Genomic DNA, 27,532 nt, shown 5'->3' with positions numbered 1-27,532 from the left:
TATGTTTACACTATTCATGCGCCGACACTTATAGCACAGCTAACATATCCGCCCACCCTTAGTGGAAACATGCCATATTAGGATAATCGTGAAGACAAATGCCGCATTTTCGCAGCATGCCCGCCATGTGTTTCTATGTCACTGGCAACTAAGCGCACCCATCTCTGTTTCTGTCCCCTCAATGTGGACACGGCTAAGTTATTGCCACAAACTTGCCGATATTAACGATAGTATTCATTACTGATACGGAAAAAACTTTCAATGCACGTTATGTACTCATGGGAAGAAAAAAAATCGCGTTCGGCGCGTTCGGCTTGTCCCGATGGCCGTCATTTTTGTTTTGGTGTCCCGCACTGTTACAGTGGCAGCTGCCTGTTCGTTGACCTGTTGTCATCCCGTAGCAAATGTGGGATGAAACAAAAAGCTTTTTTTCTTTTCGCGGAAAATTTAACCCGTGTAATGATCGCATCCCTGAATTTGCATCAATTTTTGATAAAAAAGTGCGATCATTATGCGAGTAAATATGATACTTCATTGAATATGTAACTACATTGCGAATGAGAAATGGTAACGCCACTGTCGTCAGTTATTGTCAATACGTTTTTTGCGTGTACCCTTAGCAACACTCCAGAATTTTTGGGGGGTCGTCTTTTAACAAAGCAGGCAAAGTAGTGCCAAAGAAAGTGTGCTTAGCGTCCTTAATTGCATTTTTGTATTTGTAGGGGGTCTGTTGATATGCGGTCCAGTCACTGTGACCATTCCTGAACCTTATTTTTCGGAAAAAGCGTTTTTTCTGATTCTGAAGGCGCCTTAAGGACGCATTAAACCAAGGTGACCTTCGCTTGTAACGGATGACCCGCAGCGCTACAGATTTGCTTGTTAGACAGTTAACTTTCTTTTTAAAGATTGACCAGTTTTCCTCGACAGTGCGCTCATAAAAGCTGGGCATGCAGCCTTCCAAGAAGGCTGCTTGTTCAATATTGATAACTGAAAAATCAGCCTTCTTATAATCTCTGATTTATTTTGTTGGCTCACTGGTCGGTCGTTTAACAGCTGCTTTAATTGAAAAGGTAATAACTCAGTGGTCACTCAGTCCTGGTAAAAAAACAAGTGAATGCACGAGATCAGGAGCTGTTGTTAGAATAAGATGAAGAACATTAGCGCTGGACAAAGTAGTTCCTGTTGGATTAGCGACTAATTGAGGGAAGTTGAAATCACAGCATAACTTCACGAAGGCGGCACTTTCACTTGAGGACTCTTTTAGAACAGGAAAAGGACCGGACCAATCAATGTTAGGAAAATTAAAGTCACCTAAAATAAAAATGGGTGCGTGAGGGAAACGAACAATAATAGCATTCGAAGCAGCATGTAAATCAGAAGAAAAATTATGTCCAGCGTTAGGTGACCGATAGCGAACGCAAAAAATTGTATCACAGTGGTTAATGCGCATGCATGCGCAAACAATTTCAAAAGGTGACTCAATGGGAACATGATAAGAGACAATTAGATTGGAAACAGCTATCAGAATGCCTCCTCCTTATCTAGAGCTGCAATCAAAGCGGTAATACTTGGACGCCTTTTCACACTCAAATATATCGAAACAAAAGGGGCAGCTGGGTACGGTGGCGAGGCAAGTGGTGCTGTAGAACTTGAGGTGCAGTCGATGGAGACAGCAATGTTTGGTGGACGCAGCTCGGTGGCGAGGCACACGCTTTTCTTGGTAAAGCTGACCTTTTGTTTGTACTCTAAAGCTGTGGTCAGGTCTGCTTCCAGGTCTTCATGTGTGAACGTAACTTGTATTGCGCAGTCGAAATCAATGAGCTGCACCTGCTTCGCTAAAATGAGCTCGAGGTGCTGGTGCAGCACCCGCACAAGGAGGGCGTCGTCAGCGTCTGCGTTGATTGTAGAAATGGCCTTGGTGGTGGTCCTCCAAATGAAGCTGTGCTTCGTACAGTGTTGTTCCATTGCCAGAACTCGAGGGCCAGACGTCAGAGTAGGTTTCAGCACCACTTGAAATGTAGCAAGCGATGACGAGGATTGGACCCGGGCATCTGACTCGTTCGTCATCTGGCAACAATGTTGCGAGCAGCGCCTATGGCTGCTGCTAATGCTGCCGCACCTTTTTTATTTGCAACAATAAGTTATCTCTGCTTGTATACATCAAATAGTGCATCTAGTTTAGTGTTGTGTGTTCTATGCCGGATAATGCGAATGTGAAGCATTCTTTGCTTCTTACCAGGTGCTTTGGGATTTGTCAATAGGTAGGCGAGTATCTGGCTGGGCTCAATTGGAGCCTTTTCAATAAACGAAGTTGCATGTGTGATCGTAGCATTTAAACCATGGTCCCCCAGTGCAGCAGCTAGTGCATTACCCATTAGGCAACAGATGCATGTGTCATAAGAGAATAACAGCCTTATCACTCATGGATAATGCTGGTATGCAAGCACTGTGTTTGCATTTCAGATCATGCCACTGGTTCTTTTGTGCAAACTAATGCTTTTATATTCTTCTTTATGTGTGTCATGTTGTACAGCAACAATTCATTTAAAGTGAGAACTTGCCAATTTCCCCCATTGTTTTCTCATGGCAACTGGCACTTTGAGGTGTAATTCGACATTGCACCTTCTGCAGGATCAACTTATGGTGTAAGAGAATAGGTTGTGTTGTTTTTTCTCCAGAGTACATAAAATCAGTCATTACACTATTTTGTCATTGCCTTGCTACTGTTGTCGCATGCATGCTCGCATCTCACAAACAATATTCACCTCAGATATGCTTCCTGGATTACTTTCTGGTATGAAAGCTTTTACGCATTAAACCATGTTTTGGTCAGATTATGAGTGACTATTTTTCTTTTTGCAGTGCCTAAATTGCCTGTCATGTTGCGTTGGGGTTTGTGTCCTGTGCAGGCTTTTATGGCAGCTTCACATTTCAAAATGTAACAACGTTCGGGCTGAGCTTCGGGGCTTCTTCACTATCATACCAACTGATGTGCCATTTGTGTTAGCAAAGGCACTTAATTACATCACAGCACTGTAGTGAAGTCTAAGAGCATTGCAATAGCAGGAGGCTAGTATTTTTTTTTTTTTTTTTGTACACTAGAATTGCAATAATTTGATTTTTCGATTAATTCAGTCCTGATTGAAGATACACCTTGCGCCCGTGCGTTTCTGTGGGCTCAAACTTTGTTATTTCGATCCTTAATTCACACTCTACCAGTCAGCTTGCACATGCCTGACCCTTATGGTGACCCCTTTAGTGGTGGCGTCTGTCTTGGCATAGCTTAAGGGTGCAGTGAATGCGTCGAACACATGTCATCTCCGACCGAAAACGCCTATTTTTGGCCTGCACTAGAAAGATTTTTAAGCAATAACTGTAGCTCACAATGTCTGATTATAGTATCGATCAGATTCTAATGCTCGCTTTTTTTTAAATGAAAATTGGGTCAAAAATTGCATGCATGGTGCAATCGGATGCCAAACCAAAACAGTCTTCGAGGCGTTTGTATGCTTTACAGCATAACGCAATTGCGGTGCGGCGAAGCTGACTTTACGAAACCAGCTGTTATTGTGCAACACATATACCTTTGCCCGTCTTGTTAAAAGGTTGGGTGGGCGTTATGTTTCTACGTTGTTTAGGAGCTTTAATGTCATTTTTTGCTTTGGACACATATAAAATGGGCATGCATTTGATTCGGGTGTGCATTAGGCTCGTGCAAATACTGCCAAAGGACTGCCAAAGGTGTTGTGTTAAAGAAGTTTTTACTGCATCTTGTTTAATTCAACCCACCAGATAATTCAATCAATTTCGCTTGTTCCATCAGGGTCGAATTACCAGAAGTCGACTGTATAAAGGTTTTCTCTCTGAACTATGTCTCTTTGTAAAAGTATGTTTTATAAAAAGTTTATGGGGCGTGTTTCTCGATATTTTTAAGCTTATTTATCTTGACTCAAATGCACATCTTGCCATATGCGCATTTATCAAGATCATAATTTTTTTTTGTTATCACTGCATGGAGATTACTGAAGTGTGCGTGATCACACTGGTTTGGTTTCCAAGAGCTGGCCAGCTGTATCGTATATATTACACAATGGTACCAAACTTAAGGGCCCCTCACTTGGTCACTTAGCAAATTTTAGTTATATGCTGGAAGTTGTTATGTGCCCTCAAAGGAGCGTTCTACCGCAACAAATTTTCAAATTTGTTCATTAATAGCAGAGGTGGAAATATTTGAAGTGGCATGAACACATGTTTTCAGTACTTCCAACATAGACAATCGCTCCACTTTCCTCCTCTAGCCTCCGCAAGCAAAATTCCTTCTCTGCATCCTCCTATACCAGAGCCAAAGGATCGTGTGACAAATACGACACAGGCCTCGCCTTCTTTTTTCCATCTCTCTCTCTTTCTTGTTTTGGCTGAGTGGTGCACTTTCGGTGACGGTCTCACACACGAGCGGTTGCGCTTGTTTCATTTCGCACTGCAAATGATTTTGCGCGCTCTGCATGACAACACCTGATCACTGCCACAATCACAAGCATTGAGGCAGGTGTGAGAGAATGGAAGAGCATGATTGTGGTGCTGGAACATGGTAGCAAATGACAGTCTCATTCTCTGTATGTGCAACTGCACGACGTGGGACCAAGCAGGCAAAACGAAAGTAAATCTCTCTTGCTATGCTACGAAGTAAAGCAAAACATGCAGACATTGAGTTCGTATGTTTTATTATCTCTCTAAACTTTAATATGCCTATTGAAGCAACAGATTAAACAAATAACTGATGTTGCCTTGAATGATTCTCGAAGTCACATGTCACTATGAGTGACGTCATAGCACTGCCATGTACGTAGGTGCACTTGCACGATGTACGTTGACTCTCCAGCTGGAGAGCATGGCGCCCACCAGGAGAGGGGCAAACGACATTTGGTTTGAAATTTAGGCTCTTTCTGTGGCATGTAGGGATGTAATACCTAGCAGACGCAATCATTAGTGCACATTGTATGCAGTGCGGTTTTCAGCTCAAGATGGCCACGCTGGGTGAGGGGCCTTTAAGAAGACAACTGGATCACAAGAAGATGGCGACTGATCAACAGTGGGCAAGAAATGGAAGCCTCAGTCCAAAGCAAATGTTTCAACAGGGGAACTTCTGTTTGTCAGTGCAATACTAAATGCTTTGCTTGATAATGTTTGCTCACAGATGATCGAATCTCCTCGTTTGTTATAGCTACCAGGCAAGTGTTTTGAAAATTTTTCCACTTCATTAGGAATAGTTTAGTATATAATGATCAAAGTTGTCATTCCTGTTTCTGATAGAAAAAAGGATATATCTTGCTTTGCACAGGGCACAGTTGAAATAGCGGATCATGTGGAGGTACTGCAGTGGCTGGCCCAGGAGAAGGACTACATTGACCTGTCCAGGGTGGCAATCCATGGTTGGTCCTATGGTGGGTACTTTTCTCACTTGAACCCTGTCAGTGTTTGGATACCATTGCTACACTAGTTATATCAGTGTTTAGCCAAGACAATATTCTCAATCTATGTTCGTTGTATGTCATATGTATGTCAGATGTGCCTGTCTGTTGTCCTTGTCGTTCAGCTTGCGCTACAACAAAATAAGATGTATTTAAACAGCCACCATTTTAACCCCTACGTGGGAACTTGGGACCGATCGCCAATGTCTCACCCGTGCGAACATACTATCAGTACTGACTACTGTGAGCGTCCGATTTTTCGGACTCCGTACAGGCCGCGAAAACGTCCGAAAAGTCGGGTAGTCCTAAAAAATGAATACATGCCATTTATGACCTCAAGGGCTCTAATCGCCACAGGCACGTCTGAAATAGCTCTAAAGACCTGCCAGTACACATATTAGGCGTATCGGTGTTCGTACGGTGATAGGAGACGCCGAGTGCACGCGTGTATAATTAAGGAAAACGTACCGTGTCCTGTGTCAATTGCCCCTTCCCACTCCTACCGCAATACATTGCGTTTGCTTTGCCGCGTAACACTGCTGTATTGAGGCGAAGCTGATTTTCGGGAACCACCATTGCAACTCGCAGTGCGTTCCTAGTTTCGAAGGCACTAGCGAGGATTACAAAGGCAAAGCTAGCGCCATCCCTAACAGCGGCGCAATGTTTCATTGAAAAACGGGGCACCGAACAGCAAGAAGCTTCGTAGCGGACGTTGAAGCAGCTAGGCCTAGCATTGCCATAGTGGTGGCTACCAGCGGATCTGCGTGCGAGAGCGCCGGTTCGAGGCGGCGAGATAATCAAGATGGTGGCGGTGGTGGCTTCGATTAATGCCATTTCGGACCTGGGGTCCGAAAAATAGCAAAATAGCAAGATGTCCGGAAAATCGGACGGCGACCGTTTTTTTGCGTGCGAAATTTCAGACGTTCTTATACATTGACTCCATGGAGTTCGGGAAATTGGTCATGTCCGAAAAATCGAGCGTCCGGAAAATCGGTTGTTGACTGTTTAGCAAGCTTTCCGCGATGGCTTGCAGCCCCTTATTACATCAACCAGTGGCAAATTTTTGCCACCGCCACACTGTTAGCTGTTAGGCTGAGTTTGGTGCCGGATTGACGCTGATATATTTGCATGTTGGCTTGCCAACTGCAGTCTAACCAATCCAAAACACTGCAGCCGGCAGACTTTTTGAACACAGAGTACACCTCACATGGATCCGTACTTTGGTACTACAGCAGTCAGTCTAGCCAGTACATCTGATCTCGGGCTCGATCGAGGATAAAGTCTACGAGTGTGAACGTATTGATGGTAAGTTTCCTACTATGGCTTGCCGCTAGCCACTCAGCTGGCTGCACTGCTTAGACTGCTCAGCCTAACAAGTGCTGTTTCATCAGGAGTTGGCAATCAAAGGTGTGGTTTTGTGCCTAGTTGGCACAGCAGGAACTTTGATCATAACCACCAATCTTGCGGCATCGTGCACGTGGTTGATGTCTGAAACACTATGTGGCGTCCAAATTTTCACTCATTGCCATTGTGCATTGGTTTGGGGCAAGTGGCTCTGCCAAAGGGAAGCCTGAAAGAACATGCATCTGAGACATAGGTCAGCGACTGTGTCATTTTTGTTACCAGAATGTAATGTATATTTTGAGTCCTGTGCAAACAAAAATTTGCCTGACTATAACCGATATTATGTTAGATCCTGCATTTCGAATTTATTATAGCAGGAGAATGCTTCATTGAATGAAAGCATGGCCAACGAAACTTTAGGCTGACTTCTGTGTATTTGAAAATTTTTTATATTCTTGTTTGTTTTTTGATGTTCAACTGTATATTCGTAGTACAATTTCAGGTGTAGCATGGTCCACATGAAAGGCTCGGAAATATTTAACTGAAGCTTAAAAAACAGAACAAAAAACATGGCAATCAAGCAGAATGGCGGAGATTTAATTAACGGTAAGTGAACCAGGCAAGCAAAGCTTAGCCAAGAGTCATTGCAAGGGGTCTCGTGCTTGGGCAGTCGAGGACAAGTCCCTTTGCCCAGGCTCAGGCTTTCGCTATTCTCTCCCTGTTAATTGAGTAAAACGATGTGCATTAGATTCATTTGAATGACAGCTGTGTGCTCACAGTGCCATGCCATATAACACGGTGCAAATTACTCGAACCATTGGCTGCGCAGGCGGCTACCTGTCGTTGATGGGGCTGGCACAGCGGCCAGACATCTTCAAGGTAGCTGTGGCTGGGGCGCCGGTCACCTCATGGGGGCTCTATGATACGGGCTACACAGAGCGCTACATGGGTGCCCCCCAGGACAACCCACAGGGCTACAGGAGGGGCTCTGTGCTCTCCTACATCTCGCAGCTGCCCAGTGAGCAGAACCGGCTGCTCATCGTGCACGGCCTGATGGATGAGAATGTACACTTCACACACACCAGCCAGCTAGTGGCTGCACTTGTCAAGGCTGGGAAGCCCTACCAGCTTCAGGTTAGCATTCTCGTTTTTCTGTGTCCCTTGTTCTGCTTCACGCTGCACCACACAGCCTCGAGAAAAAAAAACATGAACTTTTGGTTTTTACGGTAATTCAATTCATGCCTTTCAGTTCTACCATCTGAGTTTTTCTACTACTTCCCATTTCTGAACTTGCATTCCCTGGGTTACAGGTTTACCCAGCTGAACGACACAGTTTGCGGCACTTGGACACAAGCGAGCACTATGAGACGACGCTACTGAGCTTCCTGCAGGACAACCTCTGACTCTGCTACAAGATGACGTGGTTGCAGATCCATGTTTCCAAAGTGGTGCGCAGACCAGGGCGCCTGATCCTGAGCCATCGCTTTACTGTGCCGTGGTAGTTCCTTGCCCTACTCTTCTGGTTGGGGATGGCAACGGAAGTTGCTCATTCATGGCTGCCATATGGCACTGCTGCCTGTTGGCTCTGCAACAGTCCTCCATGCTACAAGGCAGTGCAGGCGGTGCCCACTGGCCTGATGAAAGTGAGCTGCAGCCGAGTGGCTAAACATCAGGTTCAGCTATCATTGCTGCTTTGGCAGCCCAGAACGATGTCTTGTGCTACATGGTGGCTTTCGCTCGCGCCAGCAACACGAGTAGCAGCCTTGGTGCTGTTTATGGCTGACACGGGCCCTGTAGTGATGCAGCCTAGGCTGGCCACCGTGGCTCAATTGCATGAGTTACAAGAGGCCAGTGCTTTGGCAGCAGTCAATCATCTGCCATGCCATTGAAGCTGCAGTGTCATGAGGGAAACAGCTTTGGTTGGCCCAATAAGTGTTTCATATGCCAATCAGCATTCATTGCTGGATGCAGTCACTAATGGTGTGCATTCTTGTCAGCAAGTGAACTCTTCTGTGTGGTTCCCCTTCTGTGCCTGGTGATAGCAGTGACCTGCTAGGTGTGACTTACCATGATGATAGTGCATATAAGTGATCAAACATCTCCACAAGGGAAGGTCTGCTCCTGTGGGCAGGTTTTGGCAGACGATATGGCAGGAGTGAGGCAGTAATGGGCATGTATGTGCTCTGTTGTCATTGTTGTGTGTGTCCCAACTGTTTTGCTGGATCTACGGCAACCTTTTATTTTATTTGACCAGGTAGGTAGGTGTCCTATGCATTCATTGCAGTGTGTGGAAACAGAGTTGGTAGAAAAAAAGACATGGAATGTGTTGATGAGTGTGCTAGTGTGGGCCTTCATGTGTCACTTGACACCCCAATGAATGAAACAACAGCTCTTCTCCTCGGTCATATTGCCTGCATAGGAATGCAGAGATAACTGTGCCACGGGCTCTTCAAGAGCTGGGTGACAGAAGCAAGATGAATGCCTAATACATTTTATTTATGCAAAGGTTTGCTTTAATATGTTTGTGCAGAAGTTGCCAAGATGCTAGTACAGATATGGCAGAAGGGTAACATTTCATATGGCATGGTGAATTAGTTTTCAGTGGTATCATGAATGTAATTATTATAGAACATTTATGGACAGGGCAGCTATAAGCATCACTTATACGCTGGCATCACTTCAAGAAGGTACTGTAGGTACCTTCTTGAAGGTTGAACTAGAAGGATTCCTTGTGGCAAAGGATGTGGAAATATGAACGCTGTGTCATTCCAGTGAACCGGTGTAGTGGATGAGTCCAGCTACTGTATACAATTTTTGTAGTGAATAAGGAGAAAAAAAAGAAAGAGGCAGTAACTGTCTGAAGGGAGAAATGGTCAAGTTCTGCATCATGTGCCACAAATTATTTGAATTCACGTCAGTACTTGTGCTGCTGGCTTCTGCCTGCTGATTAATTAAGTGTGAAAATTGATACCTTGCTTATATTTTCCCGACTCAACAAACCAATTGCTACGTTCTATGAAATAAAAAAAAAAGAATTGCTGTTAAAACTTGATTTCCCACTTGAACTAGACATCCTCCCCCCATCATATCTTTAAACTTTTCAAAGGGTTGAGACTAATGAACTTGGCTTTTCTAGAGGCGACCCCATTGGTAAATGAACTTCTTGCCGCCCGTTTTTAAAAGAAAGTTGATTTGAAAATCAGACATGTCACATTAGCATGATGACAGATGCTGCCAGGGCATTAACTGATTGGTGTTTTTTCTGAGGAACCCTATAAGCTTCCAGATGCCTCGTTGTCATTACTCCCTAGACATGCGTGCTTAATGGGCATAACAAAATATCTGCACATAATCAAATAAATACATTGTGTTAAAGATGAAAAAAAAAAGAAACTACTAAAAAACTCGCACAAGCTAAGCTTAACAGAAAGTAGGAGAGATGAGTGCTTACTGTCATTGTGTTGCAGAGCTAAAGGAGTGTCGGTTGGGATTGTTGTGTGCATTGATTTGAGTACTCTTGTAGCCCAAGAAAGCCATTTGTTGAATCCTAGGGTTGTCAGGAATCTGCTTTGAAAAACCATGCTGTATTGAACACTTTTGTAGTGCCATGTGACATAGGGAACGCTCTTAGCCTCTCCGCAGGTGGGATCTTTCTGCCCACTGTAGTGCATTCACTGATGACCTATGGCATCACTTCAGTTTGGGTCGCAACATGGCTACCGTGGAGAGTTGCGCATGTGTAACAACTTTAATATACAGCATTCTTCTGCTTGACTGGCTCCAAAGTTATGAGTGGAACTCTACTTTGAGCCTGGTTTAGTAAATTGTGTTATGAATGACATAAGGTAACACGAAAATTGAATAAAGTGATGAACAAGGGGACATACAGACTTGTTGTGACACTGAGTTGCGTGTTTCAAATTCATGTAGCTGTGCTTGAAATGGAGGTGCCAACTATCCTTTAGTGCATGCATATGTGCGTAGTAAGCAAGAAAAAATTGTAAAAATAAGCAGTTGGTAAAGTTGGCTTCTCAGTAAGGGTTCATGTGGGGAAAAGCCTGCTTTACCCATTCCATTCTTTTTGCTGCATACATTTACAACAGTAAGCGGCGTTATAAGATAAATATGAGGGCTATCCAGAAAGTAAGTTCTGGTTATTAAATGAAACATGAACATTAGAGAAAAACAGTGCATATATTGCCAGGTGGTGTGGTGCATATTTTTCGAGGTGTGAATGATTATTTTGTAAGAATTGGGACATGCCTGTGTTTTCTTACTTTGCCGTCAGTTACTGAGACGAGGATAACACCTCAACCTGAAACACAGCGAGCATAGCTGGTTGGTTGTTATTCGATGGATGTTTGCAGAGAATATCTTGAATAAGCATTGTGAGGACGAAAATTTTTCCTCAGCCATGCTGTGAGCAGTTGATGCATATATCAAAATAACTCTGAAAGTTGGCAAGTTGGCACTGCATTTTTCAAAGAAGATCCGCACATAAGTCTTGTCCCTTACTGTTTCACGCTGGTAATCATTAAAAAATAATGGTGACATAACAACCTTTTGCGTTAGCTGTCTACATGGGAAATCAGCCCACCTATTGCCGCCTGCACAAGCACATTGCTGCAAATTCATGCACAGGATCAAATGCCTTGTAATTCAGCATGTGGTGCTTGCATCATGTGCTGAAGATGATCCCACCATGCAGTTACAGGATGTCTGTGTGAGAAATGGGGTGCAGTGTGGCACAGGGGCAAGGGCAGATCCAGGGCAGCCTCAGAGGGGGGGAGGGCTTGCTCCACGCGTAGTACTGCCAGTGCTCAAGTGCCCGCATTCTCAGGGTTGCGCTCGCCCTCTCTGGATCCACCAATGTACAGGGGTGCAAAAGGTAACACGCATCTCCAACAGGAGACGAGGGGCTTGGTAAAAGAAAGGAAGAGGACACGAATCTTCTTGCCTGCATGTTTGTACAAACGTGAACTCGCGAACCTACACATTGCTGTGATTGTATGCAAAATCTATTGGTATGTGCGAGATGTAGGAGTCTCACTCGTGCTCTTGGGACAAACGAACAACAACACAGTTATGCAAACAATCACGAGGGCATTTATTGCACCTTTCATACACTTATGGGCGAGTGCATTTTAGGGTGTGGGACGAACAAGACCCGGAAAAAAAAAACCTGTTTTCGTTGTCTTTTGGGAAAAAAAAAAAAAGAAGCACAGGCTAACACCCTAATAAGGCGTTGCATAAGAATGGAGAGTTTTAGAATAGGGGCCCCAATAGTTTGGAGCCCCAAAGAGCTTTGTGGGTGTTAGCGTTGGGGCATGCAGGAGTGAAGAGCTTTAGAATAGGGCTTTGCATTTGCGGATATACTGTCTTGCGATGACAGTGCCACTGCGGCATCAAAGAAAAGCTATTAGAAATAATAGCTTTTTGTATTTTATGATACAAATAGTGATCTTGACTTTTGTGTATTTGCGTTTAATTGCAGTTTAGAGGTTATTGTGTAAGCAGCAAACAATTAGTTGCCCTTAGTTTTGAGTAACCAACTTTACGTCCTTCACCAGCCAAGCCATGTTAGGTCTATGAGCCATAAAATGCACAATCAAATTCGGAATCAGCGGCTTCTAAGGAATCAGTCTTCATAACACACGCTAGTTGAGAGAGTCGGCGGCTTTTATAGCGAGGAATCGGGAAGACAGTGCCACCAGGTGGCAGAAATCGTCGACGCTATCGGCTGTAAATAGCAGCCAGGCTGAGGAATCCGCACGTGTAGGTAACACGGGAACGATGCAGCACCAACGACGAAAAGGGTAGGTAGCGCCACAAAGACTACCGCCGGAGACACAAGGGCCGCAAGACATTCCCCTGTTCTACACAAGAATCTGCGTAGAACAGGGGAATGTAAGCCAATGTGCCAGAGTCGCTACTGCTGCTGCCAAAGTCTTACTTTATTCATGCATATTACCGTATGAACGCGTGTAAGGGCCGCACCCGTGTATGGGCCGCACCCCCAACTTCCCGAAGCAAATATTTAAAAAAAAAAATATCCGTGTAAGGGCCGCACCCCGAACTTTCCACGACCCACGTGTGATTAGCCTTCAAAATGCGCGCGCACGGAAGCTTCCAGATGCCGCCCACGGATGGCGCCGATGTCGCGGGTCATCATCATCATCATATTTTCTTTCTGCCGCGAGCTTCCGCAATCCATATCGTCATCGGTATCATCAGCCCTGGCCACCATGCTGGCCACCCCGGCTTTGTTTTGCGACTGTCGAAGGCACGCGAGTTGTAGCAGCGTTGTTGGCGTGGGCGCACGCTGTTGTTGCGGCTCTCGTGTGTGCTCTGCTTTATTTTTCACGAATTGCCATCGAGCGTTGCCATTCTAGCACGATGGGCAAACATATCAATAGCTACACGGCAGGCTTTAAATTGAAGGTAGTGGAGTTTGCCCTCGACCATGGCAAGCGTGCGGCGGGTAGAAAATTTGACGTGGACGAGAAGTGCGTCCGAAGGTGGTGCAACCAGAAGGATGCGTTGAAGACCACCAGCTCCAAAAGGCGTGCTTTTCGAGGCAAGCCATGCAAATATCCTGAGCTCGAAGAAGAGCTGTTCCGCTACGCAATGGAAGTGCGGAACAATGGATATGCTCTGACGACGGACATGCTGCGCGTGAAGACGCAAGCTTTGGCGCGTGCGAGAAGCATACCCCGCGAGGAGTTCAAAGGTAGCGTCGGCTGGTTGCGGAGATTTTTAAAGAGGAAGGGCCTATCCTTTCGGCGAAGGACCACGCTGTGCCAGAGGCTGCCCCCCGACTACACCGACAAGGTGCTGAACTTTCAAAGGTACGTGATCGGGATGCGCCATGAGCACAACTACATGTTGTCGGAAATAGCAAACGCCGACCAGACCCCCGTGTGGTTCGACTGTCCTGAGAACTGCACAGTTGAGCTTAAAGGAAAGAAGAGCGTTTCTGTGCGGACAACTGGCGCGGAGCGCCAACGGTGCACAGTTATGCTGTGCGTCACTGCAGACGGGCGGAAGCTGCCCCCGTATGTGATTTTGAAAAGGAAGAGGATTCCGAATGAGGCTTTCCCCAAGGGAATTGTAGTTCGAGCCCAAGAAAAGGGCTGGATGGATGATGAGCTCGTCCTCGATTGGATCAAGAGCGTTTGGCAGAATCGCCCAGGCGCGATGTTGGCCAAACGATCGCTGCTCGTCTTGGATAGCTTCCGCGGTCATTTGACGGATAGAGTCAAAAAACAACTGGGCAGTATCCGCACAGACATGGCCGTTATTCCGGGCGGCCTCACCGGCGTGCTGCAACCACTGGACGTGAGCATTAACCGGCCTTTTAAGGTTGAGTTCCGGAGGCAATACTCGGAATGGATTGCAAACGGCGATCACGATGAGACTCCGACCGGGCGGCTCAAGAGGGCACCGCTCGCGACTGTGCTGGGCTGGATTTTGACCGCGTGGAATTCGGTGTCTACGGACATTGTATCCCGCAGCTTCAAAGTGACCGGGATTTCCAACGATTTGGACGGAACTGAAGACGACGACTTGTGGGGTGATGAGCCAGAAGAATGCAGCACCAGCTCGGAGTCTGAGGACTCCGCGAGTGATGATGACTGATTGTAAATAGTGATGATTGATGAGGATTATTGTAAATAAACGCGCATTCACTTATTGATCTGTTTTTACTTGAAAAAAAAAATTTTTTTTTCGTATGTCGCGTGTATGGGCCGCACCCCGAAAATAGGCCCTCGAATTTGTAAAAAAAAGTGCGGCCCTTACACGCGTTTATACGGTAATCCTTCTTAATGCACTCTAATCCACCTTAATCTTCTTTAATACACTCTAATCAACCTTAATCCTTCCTAATCCACCTTATGTCAATCACTAATTATTCATTAAGTAACTTGAGTAATCATTCTCTTATACAGGGGTGGACATGCTTTGGGTCACCTCTGGCCTTCCTTGGGTCACGTGATACTTCCAGTTTACAATGCGACCTTGAAACAGAGATCTAAAGGCTTTCGCATTAAAACTAAAAAAAAAGAACTTAAATGTTGACTAGCTAACGCTCATCGCCTGCAAAACCTGGGGTATACTTGCCACCAATTTTTTCAGGGCGCAAAGCAGAATCTATAATGCTGCACTTCCGACTGCATAACAACAGTTAGTGACGTGCGAGGTGATGGAGCCGCCCCAGAATATTAAGCATACTGAGGACAACCACAACAAAAATACTGCTGAGCAGGCCGGAAGAATTTAAAAAAAAATGCAGCATTACGGGATGCTTTGCGACAAGCTATAAGAAAGACTCCTCAGCTCGCAAACCACAGTTGAGGCGGCAGTATGGACGGCGACAATTCTGATAAGCAGGAGGAGGCCTGGAATCGACATCGGAACGAGATGAAGAGGAAGCGAATTGCCCAAACAGACGAACAGTGCGCCGAATGACTGGCTAAACGCCGCAACATAGCTAGACAACAGGACTAACCTGGACTTCAAGATTAATCAAGATTAATCAAGGCTAACCATGCTATGCCTTAGCTTTCGCCACGTATATCCTGGCATAGCCGAGCTAAGCTGCTGCCAATTTTTTGTTTCTTGCGGCTGCAAAACCTTTGCGACTCCTATTCGAAAACTCCCTAATCTGCATGGCATGGCATGAGTATATATTGCGTGATGTCATGTTCAGTACAGGCACGTGTACTGTGATGGTTGGAGTATGGCCCATGCTGTCGTACAACTTATCCACGCTGAGGACGTTGTTGAAGGGAGAGACTTGTTCTCATCGAGAACGAAGAATATGGGATTTATTTACGGTATCCACATGAGAATGTTGCAGCACATCAGTCTCACATGACTGAAAGAAAAATGCACATTGAGGAGCCGCCAACGGCTCCTTAAATACACTCTGTCCTCCCTAGATACCTAGGTGAGGGAAAATGGCCGTTCGACCAAACGGAGCGTCCAAGGTTATCGTAGCCGACCTGCCTTTGAGGGGGAGGGTTTATGCCCTCACACCCGCACAGGTTGCACTGACCACACCAAGGTGAGAAAGTTCTCGCAGACACGGTTCCGGCCTGAGTAGGCGCCTCTTTATCCAAGAGTCGACGCCGCAGACAATGGCCGCCGCGTCTGTCGATTGACTGACGACCTCTAAGCTGCGTGAGACGGCATTGCCAAACATCTTCCCGGAGCTCCCCTGCTCCAAACAGACCATGACGGTGTCGGCGTACACACTAACAATACTTGCTCCGCCGACTACGTCTCGACATCTGGGCGTCATTCCGTTGGGGACGCGGCGCATTGTCCTTACAAAACGAGTCGTCGCCGCAGACATGGTGGCGCCGATGTGCTGAGGACTGGCGTATTGCCGTCCTTTCAAAGCGAGTCGTCGCAGCAGACGTGGTGGCGCCAACTGCCTGTTGACTCGGCGGTCGCCAGCCCCGCAGCTGCGGTGGGCTGGGAGAATTTTGTAGGTTGGTACCTCTGCAGGCCGTTCGTAACAGTACTGATCGGTCTTGCGGTGAACCTTTGCGCACAAGCCGTCACTGTCGCACTGTGTTGCATCTTTGGTTAATAAACGCGTTTGTTGACGCTCTGTCTGTGGTGCCTTCTCTGCGCCGCATCGACGAACCGGGCCGTAGCGCTCTGTGCGCCGCGGTGTCGAGCGTCGCGTCCCTTTTCTGACCCCGCTTGCTGGGTAAGCCTCCCGCAAACCCGTCTCCTCAACGAATCGACTATATGAGTTAAAATTTGCATGGTATGTGATAAGCACACGTGCACTGGACCCTGCACCAGAACCTGCGCCGAAAGGTGAAATGGCTGTTCCACCACTGCGCATGTCAACTGGGGTTGAGCGTGGCTGTTTTTTTTTTATCGTTAACTTAATTTTTAAATGTGATCCGAGGCATATGTAATGCAATTCTACTTCTTGAACTAAATTACTTTCAGAGGCAGCCATTATCTGCACGACATATTAGAATGAATATTTTAAGATTAACGATATTTAGCTAATTAACCTTTAAATTAATACATTTACGGCACGAACTGTAGCCGGTGATTTCGAAAGTAATATTCACTGAGATTGAATTTCGAGGATGACGCCCGTTTCGAAATATGCGTTCCCAAAATTTGGGCCGAACTGTATTGTTGCTCAGTAATATAAAGCTTTAATGTATATAAATAAAGGGAATTTCGTTAAAAATTTAAGTGTAACAACGGTGAATATTTACCGCAAGTTTGCGCTTATCCGAAAACTGGTGCGAGCTTCAAAATTCGCTTCAAGTGGATGTGCCTTTTGAAACTACTGGCTTAAATTAGTGTATTGCAGTAGAACACGCCATGAAAATTTCCGACCATCTAGAGGCTAACAGCTTCACTGTAAGACTGGAGAAAACATAGATACAACAGAACAGACTGGTGGACTTGGTACTGCTTGACGTGACGTAAAGCGTAAGAGAGCACGTTGGCATACGTGCTCTCTTGCGCTTTACCTTGTGGGGTGCTCCTCCGTGCTCTTGGGACAAAGGAACGACAACACAGTAGTGCAAACAATCACAAGGGCATTTATTGCACCCTCCTCTCTACGGTCACAGGGACGCTCCCGCTACTCACAACGACATTATTAAATATTTCTATATGTCCAGAAGGGTCTTTCCACCCCCTCACCCCAAGTTGAATAGGGCGCAAGCCGTTTCGCTTAGGCTCCTACAGACCAGCACATATCCGTGTTTGTCCGCTCTCCACGAAGCTTACCCCGACGTGTATCGCGACGACGCCTGCCCGTCCTGCGGCCAGACCTCAACTCTACCTCACATGCTCTGGGAGTGCGGGTCGACATACCCCAAGTTCATCAAGGAGGAGTGGGACTCGCTTTTGCGTAGCCCCGCTCTAGAAAAGCAAATCCTGGCCGTCCGGCGTGCCCGCGACCGGGCCGGTGGGCTAGACCTGCCGGTCCCGACGTGGGACTAGCCGGGGGCGCGACGAGTTCGCGTCCTCGCCGGACCTACAATAAAGTTTATTCACTCACTCACTCACTCACGGTCACGCGAACGGTGGCGCGTTCGAAGGAGGCCACGCGAGACGGTCTCGCAGAAGCATCGGTCGGCGCGCGCGGGACGTCCACGCTGTTCGCCAATCCGCCGGGAAAGAGCCAGCGCCTTGTCTCTCGGCGCCCAAGTAACCCCGCCTGTCGGCGGCGTTAGCAGTGCAACACTCGCGCCATCTCTCGCACTGCGCTTCAACCACATCGACCGCCGCGGGCGTCACGCAGGCCACGCGGCGAATCGGGATTGCAAGAGATGGGGGGGGGGGGAAACAAGATATCAGGGGACGCGCGAGAGTCGCGCATCCCCACTACTGTAAATCACTACATATTCCGGCGAAACATGTCACACGCTCTAACATCAACGCGTGCTTCGCGAACAAGGTGGTACATGCAACAGGGGTCGCGCCGAAGAAATGTCCACACGCTTTCCATAGCATGCGAGCCGACATTGTCCCCGGGTGCACCGCTGGCGTCCGCCGGTCACAGCAGCAGCTTTGCAGACTCGACGGCACGATACCAGGCCAGGACTCCGGAAACGGCGACGCAGTAGTCGGAACGTGCAAGCGTCGCTCGCGCCGACGCGCCCTGCTGGCGAAAGTCGCAGTAGCTGTCTGTGACCGCCGGCTCTTTTGTCCGCCGCCGAGGGTTGTGAGCTGGATACAGGAGGCCGCCGAAGTCGCTGCGCCGAACTGGCCACAGCATCACCATCGCCCGGGGTGGCTCGATCGTAGTCCGGGGCAGCAGCGCAGACGATGTGCAGGTGACGGCAAACCGGGGGTGACTTCAATGACGCTGCGTACCCTCAACACACTCGGCAAACACTACATTAGTGCAAGGGAGAGGAATTCTGCGTGCGCATCGCCCACGTGGTACGATGTTCAACTCGGCTAGCAAAAGATCGGGCTGCTACTCAGATGCTAAGTTCACGTGAACGAAGCTCGCTTCCTTCAGTCGAACGAGTAATTTCAATTCGTTCGAGGCTAAATAGAATGAGGGAAGCAAATTGCAACGCCTCAACGCCACGGTCCACCAGGTTGTGTCCCTCCACGTGCGACAGGCAGCTTCGTAAAGCCTTAGGCCTAAAGCGTCGCTACCCTGACAACAACCGGCATCCAAAAACAACACCCAAAATGAGCGCAAAACAGGCAGCCGCGAGGAGACGTCAGCTCTGTGAGGTGGTCTTACTCCGCTCGGTGCACACAGCATCCGAGTTGACGGCGCCCACCGTCCCAGACGGTGTCGGAGCGCCCGGTGCCAGGCCGCAATACCAGTCAGCCCGTAGTGGCACCCGTGGCCCGCGGCCACCCGGCTCCCAGAGCCGCGACTTCATCAGAGTCAAAGAGATAGAAGAAGCTATTTACATATGAAATTCGTACCACCCACGAGGCTTCCGTACTCACTCGCTTCAAACTTGCCAATGCTCCGCGGGCGCTAAGCGTCGCTCTCCCAGGATGCAGACCACGTGGCTCTCGTACTGACGAATGTAATTAAAAAAACACACTTGCGAAAAGGCTTAGCATGTTGACAAGTTCAAACACACTACAGCCACCGTCGCCTCGCTCAAGAAAGCACGCCGCCGATGCTAGCGATCAAAATCCACGCTAGGCCTTACGCTTCGGTTCAAACAAAGGTCTCGAACGAAGCAAAACTTAAAACTATCGTCCGATGCCCCAAGAGGTCCACATTGGGCAGCCAGATGTGGGGTTCTCCTCCCGTTCTCTTGGGACAAAGGAACAACACAGTAGTGCAAACAATCACAAGGGCATTTATTGCACCTTTCATAGATCAATGCCTGCTAGCCGAGTTGCTATCTCCAAAACATGCCGATGGGCGCGCGACAAATCTAGAAGTCCGACTCACCGCGACCGGATAGGGAGCGAATATATTCGCCCCAAGCTGGATCCCAACGCCTCGTCGTTCGCGTGTACGGTCACGTGAACGGTGGCGCGTTCCAGGGCGGCCACGCGAGACGGTCTTGCAGAAGCATGGATCGGCGCACGCGCGGCACGGCACACCGCACTGCTCGCTGTCCCGCCGCCAAAGAGCAAGCGCCTTGTCTTTCGGCGCCCCAGTAACCCCGCCTGACGGCGGCGTTAGTAGCGCAACACTCGCGCCATCTCGAACTGCACCTCAACCACTCCGACCGCCGCGGGCGCCAGGCCACGCGAGCCGTGCGGGAAAACCAACATATCAGGGGACGCGTGAGAGTCGCGCATCCCCACAACCTCAAGTCACAAATGCAACGCCGGTGTGTGTCGTTTGCATGCCTATTTGCCCGGACGTTTCGCGCTGCAACACCCACTTTTCAATAGCAGTGTACAAACAAGCCCGGAAACAAATTTTTATACAAAATTTTTTTAGGATAACACGCAGATCTCGAGCAACGTTAGAATATAAATGACGCGATATTTGAATTATTGGAGGCACAACGGTATACAAGGAACGCCTTTGCTGCGACATATGAATAGAATTCTAGACAATTGTCTGAAATGCTAAATAAGTAATTGAATTTCTGCTATTCTAGCACAAGAATGCAAATTCGCGCGAGAAGGGGCGCTTTCTTGTGTCCATGCGCCGAGCGAGCAGCGGGGACCTTCAGAATGTGCAATAATAGCACTTCTTTAACATATCTCCAACACAACATAACGGATCTCAATAATTCATATTAAGGGCTCAGAGAAATAAACCCTTTAACATGATAATTTGTTAATGAATACGAATATCGCGTTATTATATTCTGTTTATTTACAACATTTCAGTATTCTAGCTGCTTTCCCCATATATATATATATATATATATATATATATATATATATATATATATATATATATATACGCATAAGCCTTCGTGGCTTATCCCCAGTCGTGGATTTCGAGCCACCAAACAGGCAACTCGTGCGCCACGAGCGTCAACACCATTACCCCGGCCACCACGGTGGGTATGTGCCATTTTTGCCGAGGAACAGCAGAAATCGTCCATTCAGGCTCGAGGTGATGGACGCTCCCGAGAAAGGCCTGCCGGCGACGCCCAAGGCCGAAAAGACCAAGCCGGCGCAGAAGCGGACGGGACCGAGGCGGGATGAACGTCCTCGCCGACGTACCGACAGCCACGAGGCATCGCAGGCTAGCGACAAGGGTTCGATCCGACGTAGCGACACGGCCGCAGGTTCTCAACAGAACACCGTGATGAGTGGCACCGATGACAGGTCTCAATTCTCGCGGCGTTCGAGCACCTCCCGTCGCAGTCGGCGTTCCGCGTCCCGTGAGTTCAGCAAGGTGGTGCCTTCCGAGAACGCGACCGCACGCGCCGAGGTCGAAGCTGCTGTTCCAGAGGTCTCCTCGCGTCCTGAAATGACACCGAGTATTCAGGTCGTGCCGCCACCTCGGGTCGCCGCGTCCCTCATCCTTCCGTTAGCCGGCGACACGGCTGACGCAGCGCCGGCACCTGCGCCCTCGCAACAGCAGGATGAGACTTTGACCTCTGCGCCGGCAGCGCCTGGCAGCCCCACACAACCGTCGACCAGGCGCGCTTCCAAGCAGCTCGAAGAAGAACCGGCGGGAACGCAGGCCACCGCGACGGAGCCGCAACCGGAAGAAGCTCCGGATCAGCAGCAGGCCGAGGACGCCGCTCGGCTGGAGGCTCACCAGACAGCGCGCTTCAGCAACGCACCGGTACCAATTATTTTTCGGACGTGCATTCCAAGACCACTAATTCGATGCCATAGGGGTAGATGCGTGCAGTTTAACTAAGGAGCAAATCCCGTTGTCTGAAGATATGCCGTGATCCCCTTTTCAGACTAGCATGTCCAGATTCGCACCCTCAGTCCATGGCCGGGCTCTCAGTCCAGCTCACAGTCCAGGGCAGACTTTGGAGGTGTAGGGAATGCAAGTATCTCCACTATCCACAACCTTCGGTGGGTTAATTGGCGTCCGCGCCCTATGTGGTTTCACAACTGACGGCTAGTTGTGTGAGCTGTGTGTTGATTTTCTCGAAACCTATCTAGACAAATGGTCCCAAACTTTCCGCTGCCAGTCTTGCAGATGAGGGCAGGCACTGACGCTGCTGCAGTGGGGTGAGCGAGGTTTTATGCGTCACTTTGTTTGGGGTAACGAGGCTTGCGATGGCATGCCCTGTCGTGCCATTCGTTCACGTAAAGGTCTCAAACATACCGACTGCATAGGATGCGCGCATTTGGTAGCATCGCGATAGAAAAAGAAAGGGCCCAAAAAAGGCTCAAGCTCGGCTGTTATAAATTGCAGGGTTGTAAACTGGACTTTAATGATGCTGCTTTAACAGTAACTAAAGATTAGAATTTTACTCTGTTTTAACTTCTCACTTTTTTGGCAAGCTTTGCGAAATTGAATAACTACTTTCTCTGGCACGCTGTCGACAAGAAAAGAAAAGAAAGAAAATACATAAATTGGACAATGTTGGAAGTATGGGCAGAGGCAATTCGCACGCTGTTCAGTACGTATGTGTGTCTTTTGCAATCGTTATCCGAGATATCCAGTAGTGAGTGTTTCTGATCTCTATCAAGTATCAGCATCGACACGGTCGGATGTTCGCGATTGTTTAATGAGACCCAGGACAGTCCTACAGAATCGTATGCGGTAGTACGAGTCAAGGGGTTAAAGGTGCTATCTAGTGCTGGTGCTTGCGTATGCAGCTGTTCAAAAGAGAAAAATAATCACATAATCTCTATAACGCCTGCTAGCTCGCAGGGCTGTATAATTATGCGGCTATGCGCTTAACATGACATTATACGGAGCGGTACACAAAATCGCTAAAATGACTCTAAAAGGCCCCACGGTGACAGTTTACGGACAGAACCGGGCGTCTCCTTTGAACATTCGTCAACTCGTGGGAATATTCCAACTCTGTTTTGAGTTGTTAGTGCGCCCAAAGAAAGGCTTGAGCTTGTGACTGGTATCTTCTAGTTGAAAAAAACACTGATAGACGAGATGCGGGAACAACGAAGTGTATAGTTTCAAATATCAACGTACCGTCTGGTTAAGGGGCAAATACAAGGAATACAGGGCGGGTGAGAGGGAACAGCCTAGCGATGACGAATAAAACGAACCCCTCTTTCCTTTGTACAGGTTCAATTTTCTTAATGTCGCACTGCTTATCTGGACTTTAGACATTCGAAATATGCTCTAATACAGGGTGAATCAGTGATTACTACATTAGCAATTTTGTGTCAGTTCGTGTGTCTGTGCAGCAGCCTTGCTCAGCCGCTACGTATTTCATTTCTGAAGCACTGACCGAGACTGAGTCTTTATAACGCCGCAGGTGCACGAAGACGAGAGACCCGAGTCGAAGCGCCCCGTGGTCATCGCTGCAGTGGCCATAATCGTCTTCGTCCTGGTGGTGGCAATCCTCAAACAGCTTCGCGCCGCGCCCGCCGACGTCGCCGTGTGCGTCGGGCAGGGCTGCGCGAACAGCAGCGCGCAGGCGATCTAGCTGGCTCGCTTGCTGCCCTCGGCTCGCGGATCTCGCTGACGGTGGGTCGGGGGCGTGCAGTGCGTGCGACCCCTATCGGCGGCCGGCTGCTGTCGGGCCCGCACGAACTGAGCGCACTGCGACGTCGCGCTTAGCCGTGGGACCTCTGCAGCTACGCGGCATGCGTGACGATTTCGTTTTGCACGCTTTTGTCTGGCAAGCCGCCGCCCACGCTCTTCCGTCGGGCAGCAGAAGCCAGGTGTAGAACAATGTGCTACTTTGAGTAGCATATCCTCCGTTAATTTTTTCCCTTAGCTTTTTTTTTGCTCTATTACATTTTGCCTTTGTTGCACATATACGTGTGAACATGCGTACTGTACGCCTGCTCAAATTTGTTTCTATTAAATGTTTTGTTGCGGCACGAGGTGGCGTGTGGGCCAGGAATCCACCATGTCATTGACGAGTACGTCCAGTAAGAGGAATGAAGTAAAAAGGGTTTATTTACATTATTTACACTGGCTCTAGGTACGGAAGCCTACTCCATGTAGGAGCGTATTAAACGACCGAGTTCACATCAGGACACGTCAGCCCATCTCTCACTGCACCAAAGGTCTCCGCTTTTTGTACCGTCGTCTTGCCCAGGAGACTAGACGAGGGTATCTGATGACTCTGTCGCGGCCAATCACAATCATCGAGTGGGTCGCAAAATCCCGCCCATGATATTGTTACGTGTAGGCGACGTAGGTCGGGGCTGCAGGCGGAGACGCTTGCGTAGATGAAGTGCTGCCAGCGGGAGCCGAAGTTGCACTGTCGCCGTTGAGACCGCTGCGAAGCTCTATGACGGGTACGGGGAACGTCCGCCTCCACCAAATTAATGGTATACGTGTAGCTTATGCCCAATGCTATTTACAATTTATTTACAGGGGAGCTAACGGAGGCCAAAATGGCGATGCTATATCAAACGGGTACACACGTCGTCTTCTTCCTCCTCAGCGCAGCCACACTGTGACGGTTGTTCCGTATCAATATCGCACCGTTCTTTCTTTTTCGCCTTTATTTTCAACATACCTAATACAGAGCCTGCTAGAGGGGCAGAGGCTAAAGGCTTAAAATTCCTGACAAAGGACTCTGACCCTTTACAGTTTGGTAAGCGGTTTTAGGCAAAGATGAAAGTCACGCTTTCACCACAAAAAAAGAAAAAAAAACACAGAAGAAACACACAGAACATAACCATTTTACACTTTTATAGGAACAGCATCAATGTCTATGCATGTCTATATTACTTACATACTGTATGAAGTACATACATACATTAAACATACATTTCACGTGTGTTTTTCTTTTGTTTTGCAACTATATTGATACAACATACGAAGATATTTGTATAGACACATACATATTGCACGCGTTTGTATATTTACACACACCAAAACATCAAATAGTAAGTGGATAGAGAACCACAGCAAATATTGCTGAGGGTATTTTAATTCCGAAATGATTATTAAGTTTTTTATGTTATTTTTGAAAATATTTATAGTGGTACTGAAATTCAATTTTTCTTCGACCTTATTTAATACATCAGCTACCCGATATTCCATTTTCTTTCGTCCGTATTCAGTTCGTATTTTGGGAGTGCGTCGTTTTGGGAATGTTAGACAATAGCTAGGAATTATATCATCTTTTGTGTAGAGTTTGTTTTTGTGTATTAATTGCAATAGCTAGAAATAATATAACTGGTCTGCCCGCAGCATACCATGTTTTATAAATAAGGGAGCCGTTCTTAAATCTTGCACTTTACCATAATAATTTCCAAAAAATCGTAAAATCTTTTTTGAAGTATAACAAGCTTGTAATTTGTTTTGTAGTGGTACCCTAGACAAGTAAACCATATGTAAGTTTGGAATAGAAAAGAGAATAATAAAGAGTTCGCTTTAGCCCGAGTGGTATAAGGTGGGCTATCCTGTACAAACATCCAACTGTACGTGCTAAATGAGAAATGATATAATTTATATGTGTAGTCCAACCTAGTTTGTCTTGAAACCATACCCCGGGAAATTTTTGTTCTTCAACATGTTTAATTAGGCTTTCTTCAAATTTTAGCAATACGTTTCTGTACAATGGTCTATTGGTAGCACGAAATATCATGTATGTTGTTTTGGAGGTAATTAATGTCAGCTTGTTTCGTTTTAGCCATCTGGATAGATGAAAAAGATATTCGTTGACATCGCGTTCAACTGTTGCAATGTTATCGGAGGAAGAAATATACTTGTGTCATCTGATTGCTTGATTGATTGATTGAAAACTTTAATATTCCACCGAACAGGGGGGCCCGCCTCTTACCCTACATGCAGGTAGGGGGGGAGGACGAAGCAGTGCCCGCGCGTTGAGGACGGCGACTCTTCACGGCCTCAACGGCCAGGCGGATTGCTCGACGCTGGTCGTCTTCAGCCTCGCTCTGGAGCAAGGCCTCCCAGGCTTCTCTAATGTCAATGTTTTCCTTGGCCCCTGGGGAGCCAGCACATTCTCATATTACATGATCTAGAGTACCTTTCTCCTTACAAATTTTGCAGAGGGTGTCGTTATAGTTCCTCGTCTGAGTTAAGTAGATCCAATAAGGTGATGTATAATTGTTGCCCTGGAGGCGCCGCCAAATGCGAGCGTCCTCCAGAGAGAGAGAGACCGATACGGAGGCGGAAAGATTCTTCTTTCGGCTTTGTAATGATCTACAATTTCCCTGTACGGGATGATGCTATCTTTGATCCCTGGAACTGGCTGCTCTAGAGTTGCCCGGTGGTAGAGTGCTCGGGCGAGCTCGTGAGCGGCTTCGTTGTCTGGGACTTCTTCATGTTCCGCAAACCAAATAAATGTTATGTCCCTCCTAGGAGGGTTCTTGAGTAGAACTTGGAGGGCCTCCTCCGAGATTCATCCTTTGTTAAAATTTCGGATAGCTAATTTCTTATCGCGTAATATTACTCCCGCTTTTGTACCCGCACAAGCGAGAGCTAATGCAACCTCCTCGGCTGTACAGGCGTCCCTTGTGCACGTGGAGCACGCTATCTTAACGCACCCGTCGCCATCGACCAGTCTGCATACTTGATGACGTCAGAGGTACCAGGGATAGAAACAATATTATTTATAAAGATGATAAATAATAGTGGCCCAAATATGGCGCCCTGAGGGACGCCTTGTTTTATTTTCATTTCTGTTGAAAATCCTCCGTTATTCTTTACAAGTTCAAAACGATCAGATAAGTAGCTTCTGAGAAGATCAAGAGCAATGCCGCGGGCTCCATACCTGGATAATTTGTTTAGTAATAAATTGAATTGTATAGAGTCAAATGCATCCCTGAGGTCTAGAAACAGACCAAACGTACATTTCCTGTTCTCCATATTTTCGATGATTTTGTCTGATATTTAGTAGAGCCTGCTCAGTTGATTTGTGCTTTCGAAAACCACATCGATTTTCGGCTATTAGTCGACGTTTTTCACAGAATACCAGGAGTCTTCCATAAACAACTGCTTCAAAAATGTTTGATATTGTCGGAAGTTTAGATATAGGACGATAGTCCGATAAGTTGTTTACACCACCCCCTTTATAGATCGCAGTAACTTTCGCCGTCTTTAACTGGCTGGGAAAAGTGCCTTTTCCAGAGAAAGATTAACGATGTGACTATAGCTCGCTGCACAAACGCACGCACGAAGTACGATTGTGCAGCGGCAAGCGGAGAGGACGAGTGCGCGCGCTCGGCATGGTGCGCGACATTAAGCACGTGCACATATTCAGAAGGCGACCGTGCGTAGAAGGTGTCATTTGCTAAATTTACCTGCTGAGTGCGTTAATCATTTATTGTGGTCCCCCGCGTGGGCGTGCTGCGACCATTACGGGAGCAACCGTTTAGAGTCACCGTCTTCGACCGAACCTCCAGCGCGGCTTCTCGTCCGGCGTCACCGAAGTCGTGGACAGCGGTAGGGTGGCTAGAAGCCACCCTAACCACCCTAACCAGCCACCCTAACAGCGGGTCTGTGGGCTGCTCCGCCGCTCGGTTTGGGCCATTGTGCGGCAGCTGGGCGCCGGCAGCTATCGTCGACTCCTCGGTCGTCGCCGGGGAACCGCCTTTCTCTCCCAAAGGGCCTCCGCGCGATGAAAGCGGAACTCTAGTAATGACAATCAATCAATCAATCAATCAATCAATCAATCAATCAATCAATC

The 27,532-nt window shown here is 47.5% G+C and overlaps 2 protein-coding genes across 7 annotated transcripts in view; both read left to right on the top strand.

Moving 5' to 3' along the window:
* Nucleotides 1–11,371, top strand: part of LOC126531823 (dipeptidyl peptidase 9-like) — a 156,604-nt gene extending 145,233 nt beyond the window's left edge. For all 6 annotated transcript variants that reach the window (XM_050179557.3, XM_050179559.3, XM_055071505.2 and 3 more), the window contains 3 exons: nt 5,339–5,441; nt 7,642–7,946; nt 8,123–11,371. In XM_050179557.3, coding sequence (XP_050035514.1) covers nt 5,339–5,441; nt 7,642–7,946; nt 8,123–8,215 — 501 coding nt within the window. In that variant the 3' untranslated portion in view covers nt 8,216–11,371. The remainder of the gene's footprint in view (nt 1–5,338; nt 5,442–7,641; nt 7,947–8,122) is intronic.
* A 9,342-nt stretch (nt 11,372–20,713) lies between these two features.
* LOC126532251 (uncharacterized) lies at nt 20,714–23,747 on the top strand. Its single transcript, XM_050179912.2, has 2 exons — nt 20,714–21,552; nt 23,174–23,747. Exons 1-2 carry the CDS (start codon nt 20,875–20,877, stop codon nt 23,342–23,344), a joined length of 849 nt encoding a protein of 282 aa, XP_050035869.1. The 5' UTR covers nt 20,714–20,874; the 3' UTR covers nt 23,345–23,747.
* The last annotated feature ends 3,785 nt before the right edge of the window (nt 23,748–27,532 follow it).

The sequence above is a fragment of the Dermacentor andersoni genome, chromosome 5, assembly GCF_023375885.2.
Source record: "Dermacentor andersoni chromosome 5, qqDerAnde1_hic_scaffold, whole genome shotgun sequence".
Classification (NCBI taxonomy): Eukaryota; Metazoa; Arthropoda; class Arachnida; order Ixodida; family Ixodidae; genus Dermacentor; species Dermacentor andersoni.
This window is presented reverse-complemented; position numbering and strand designations above follow the sequence as displayed.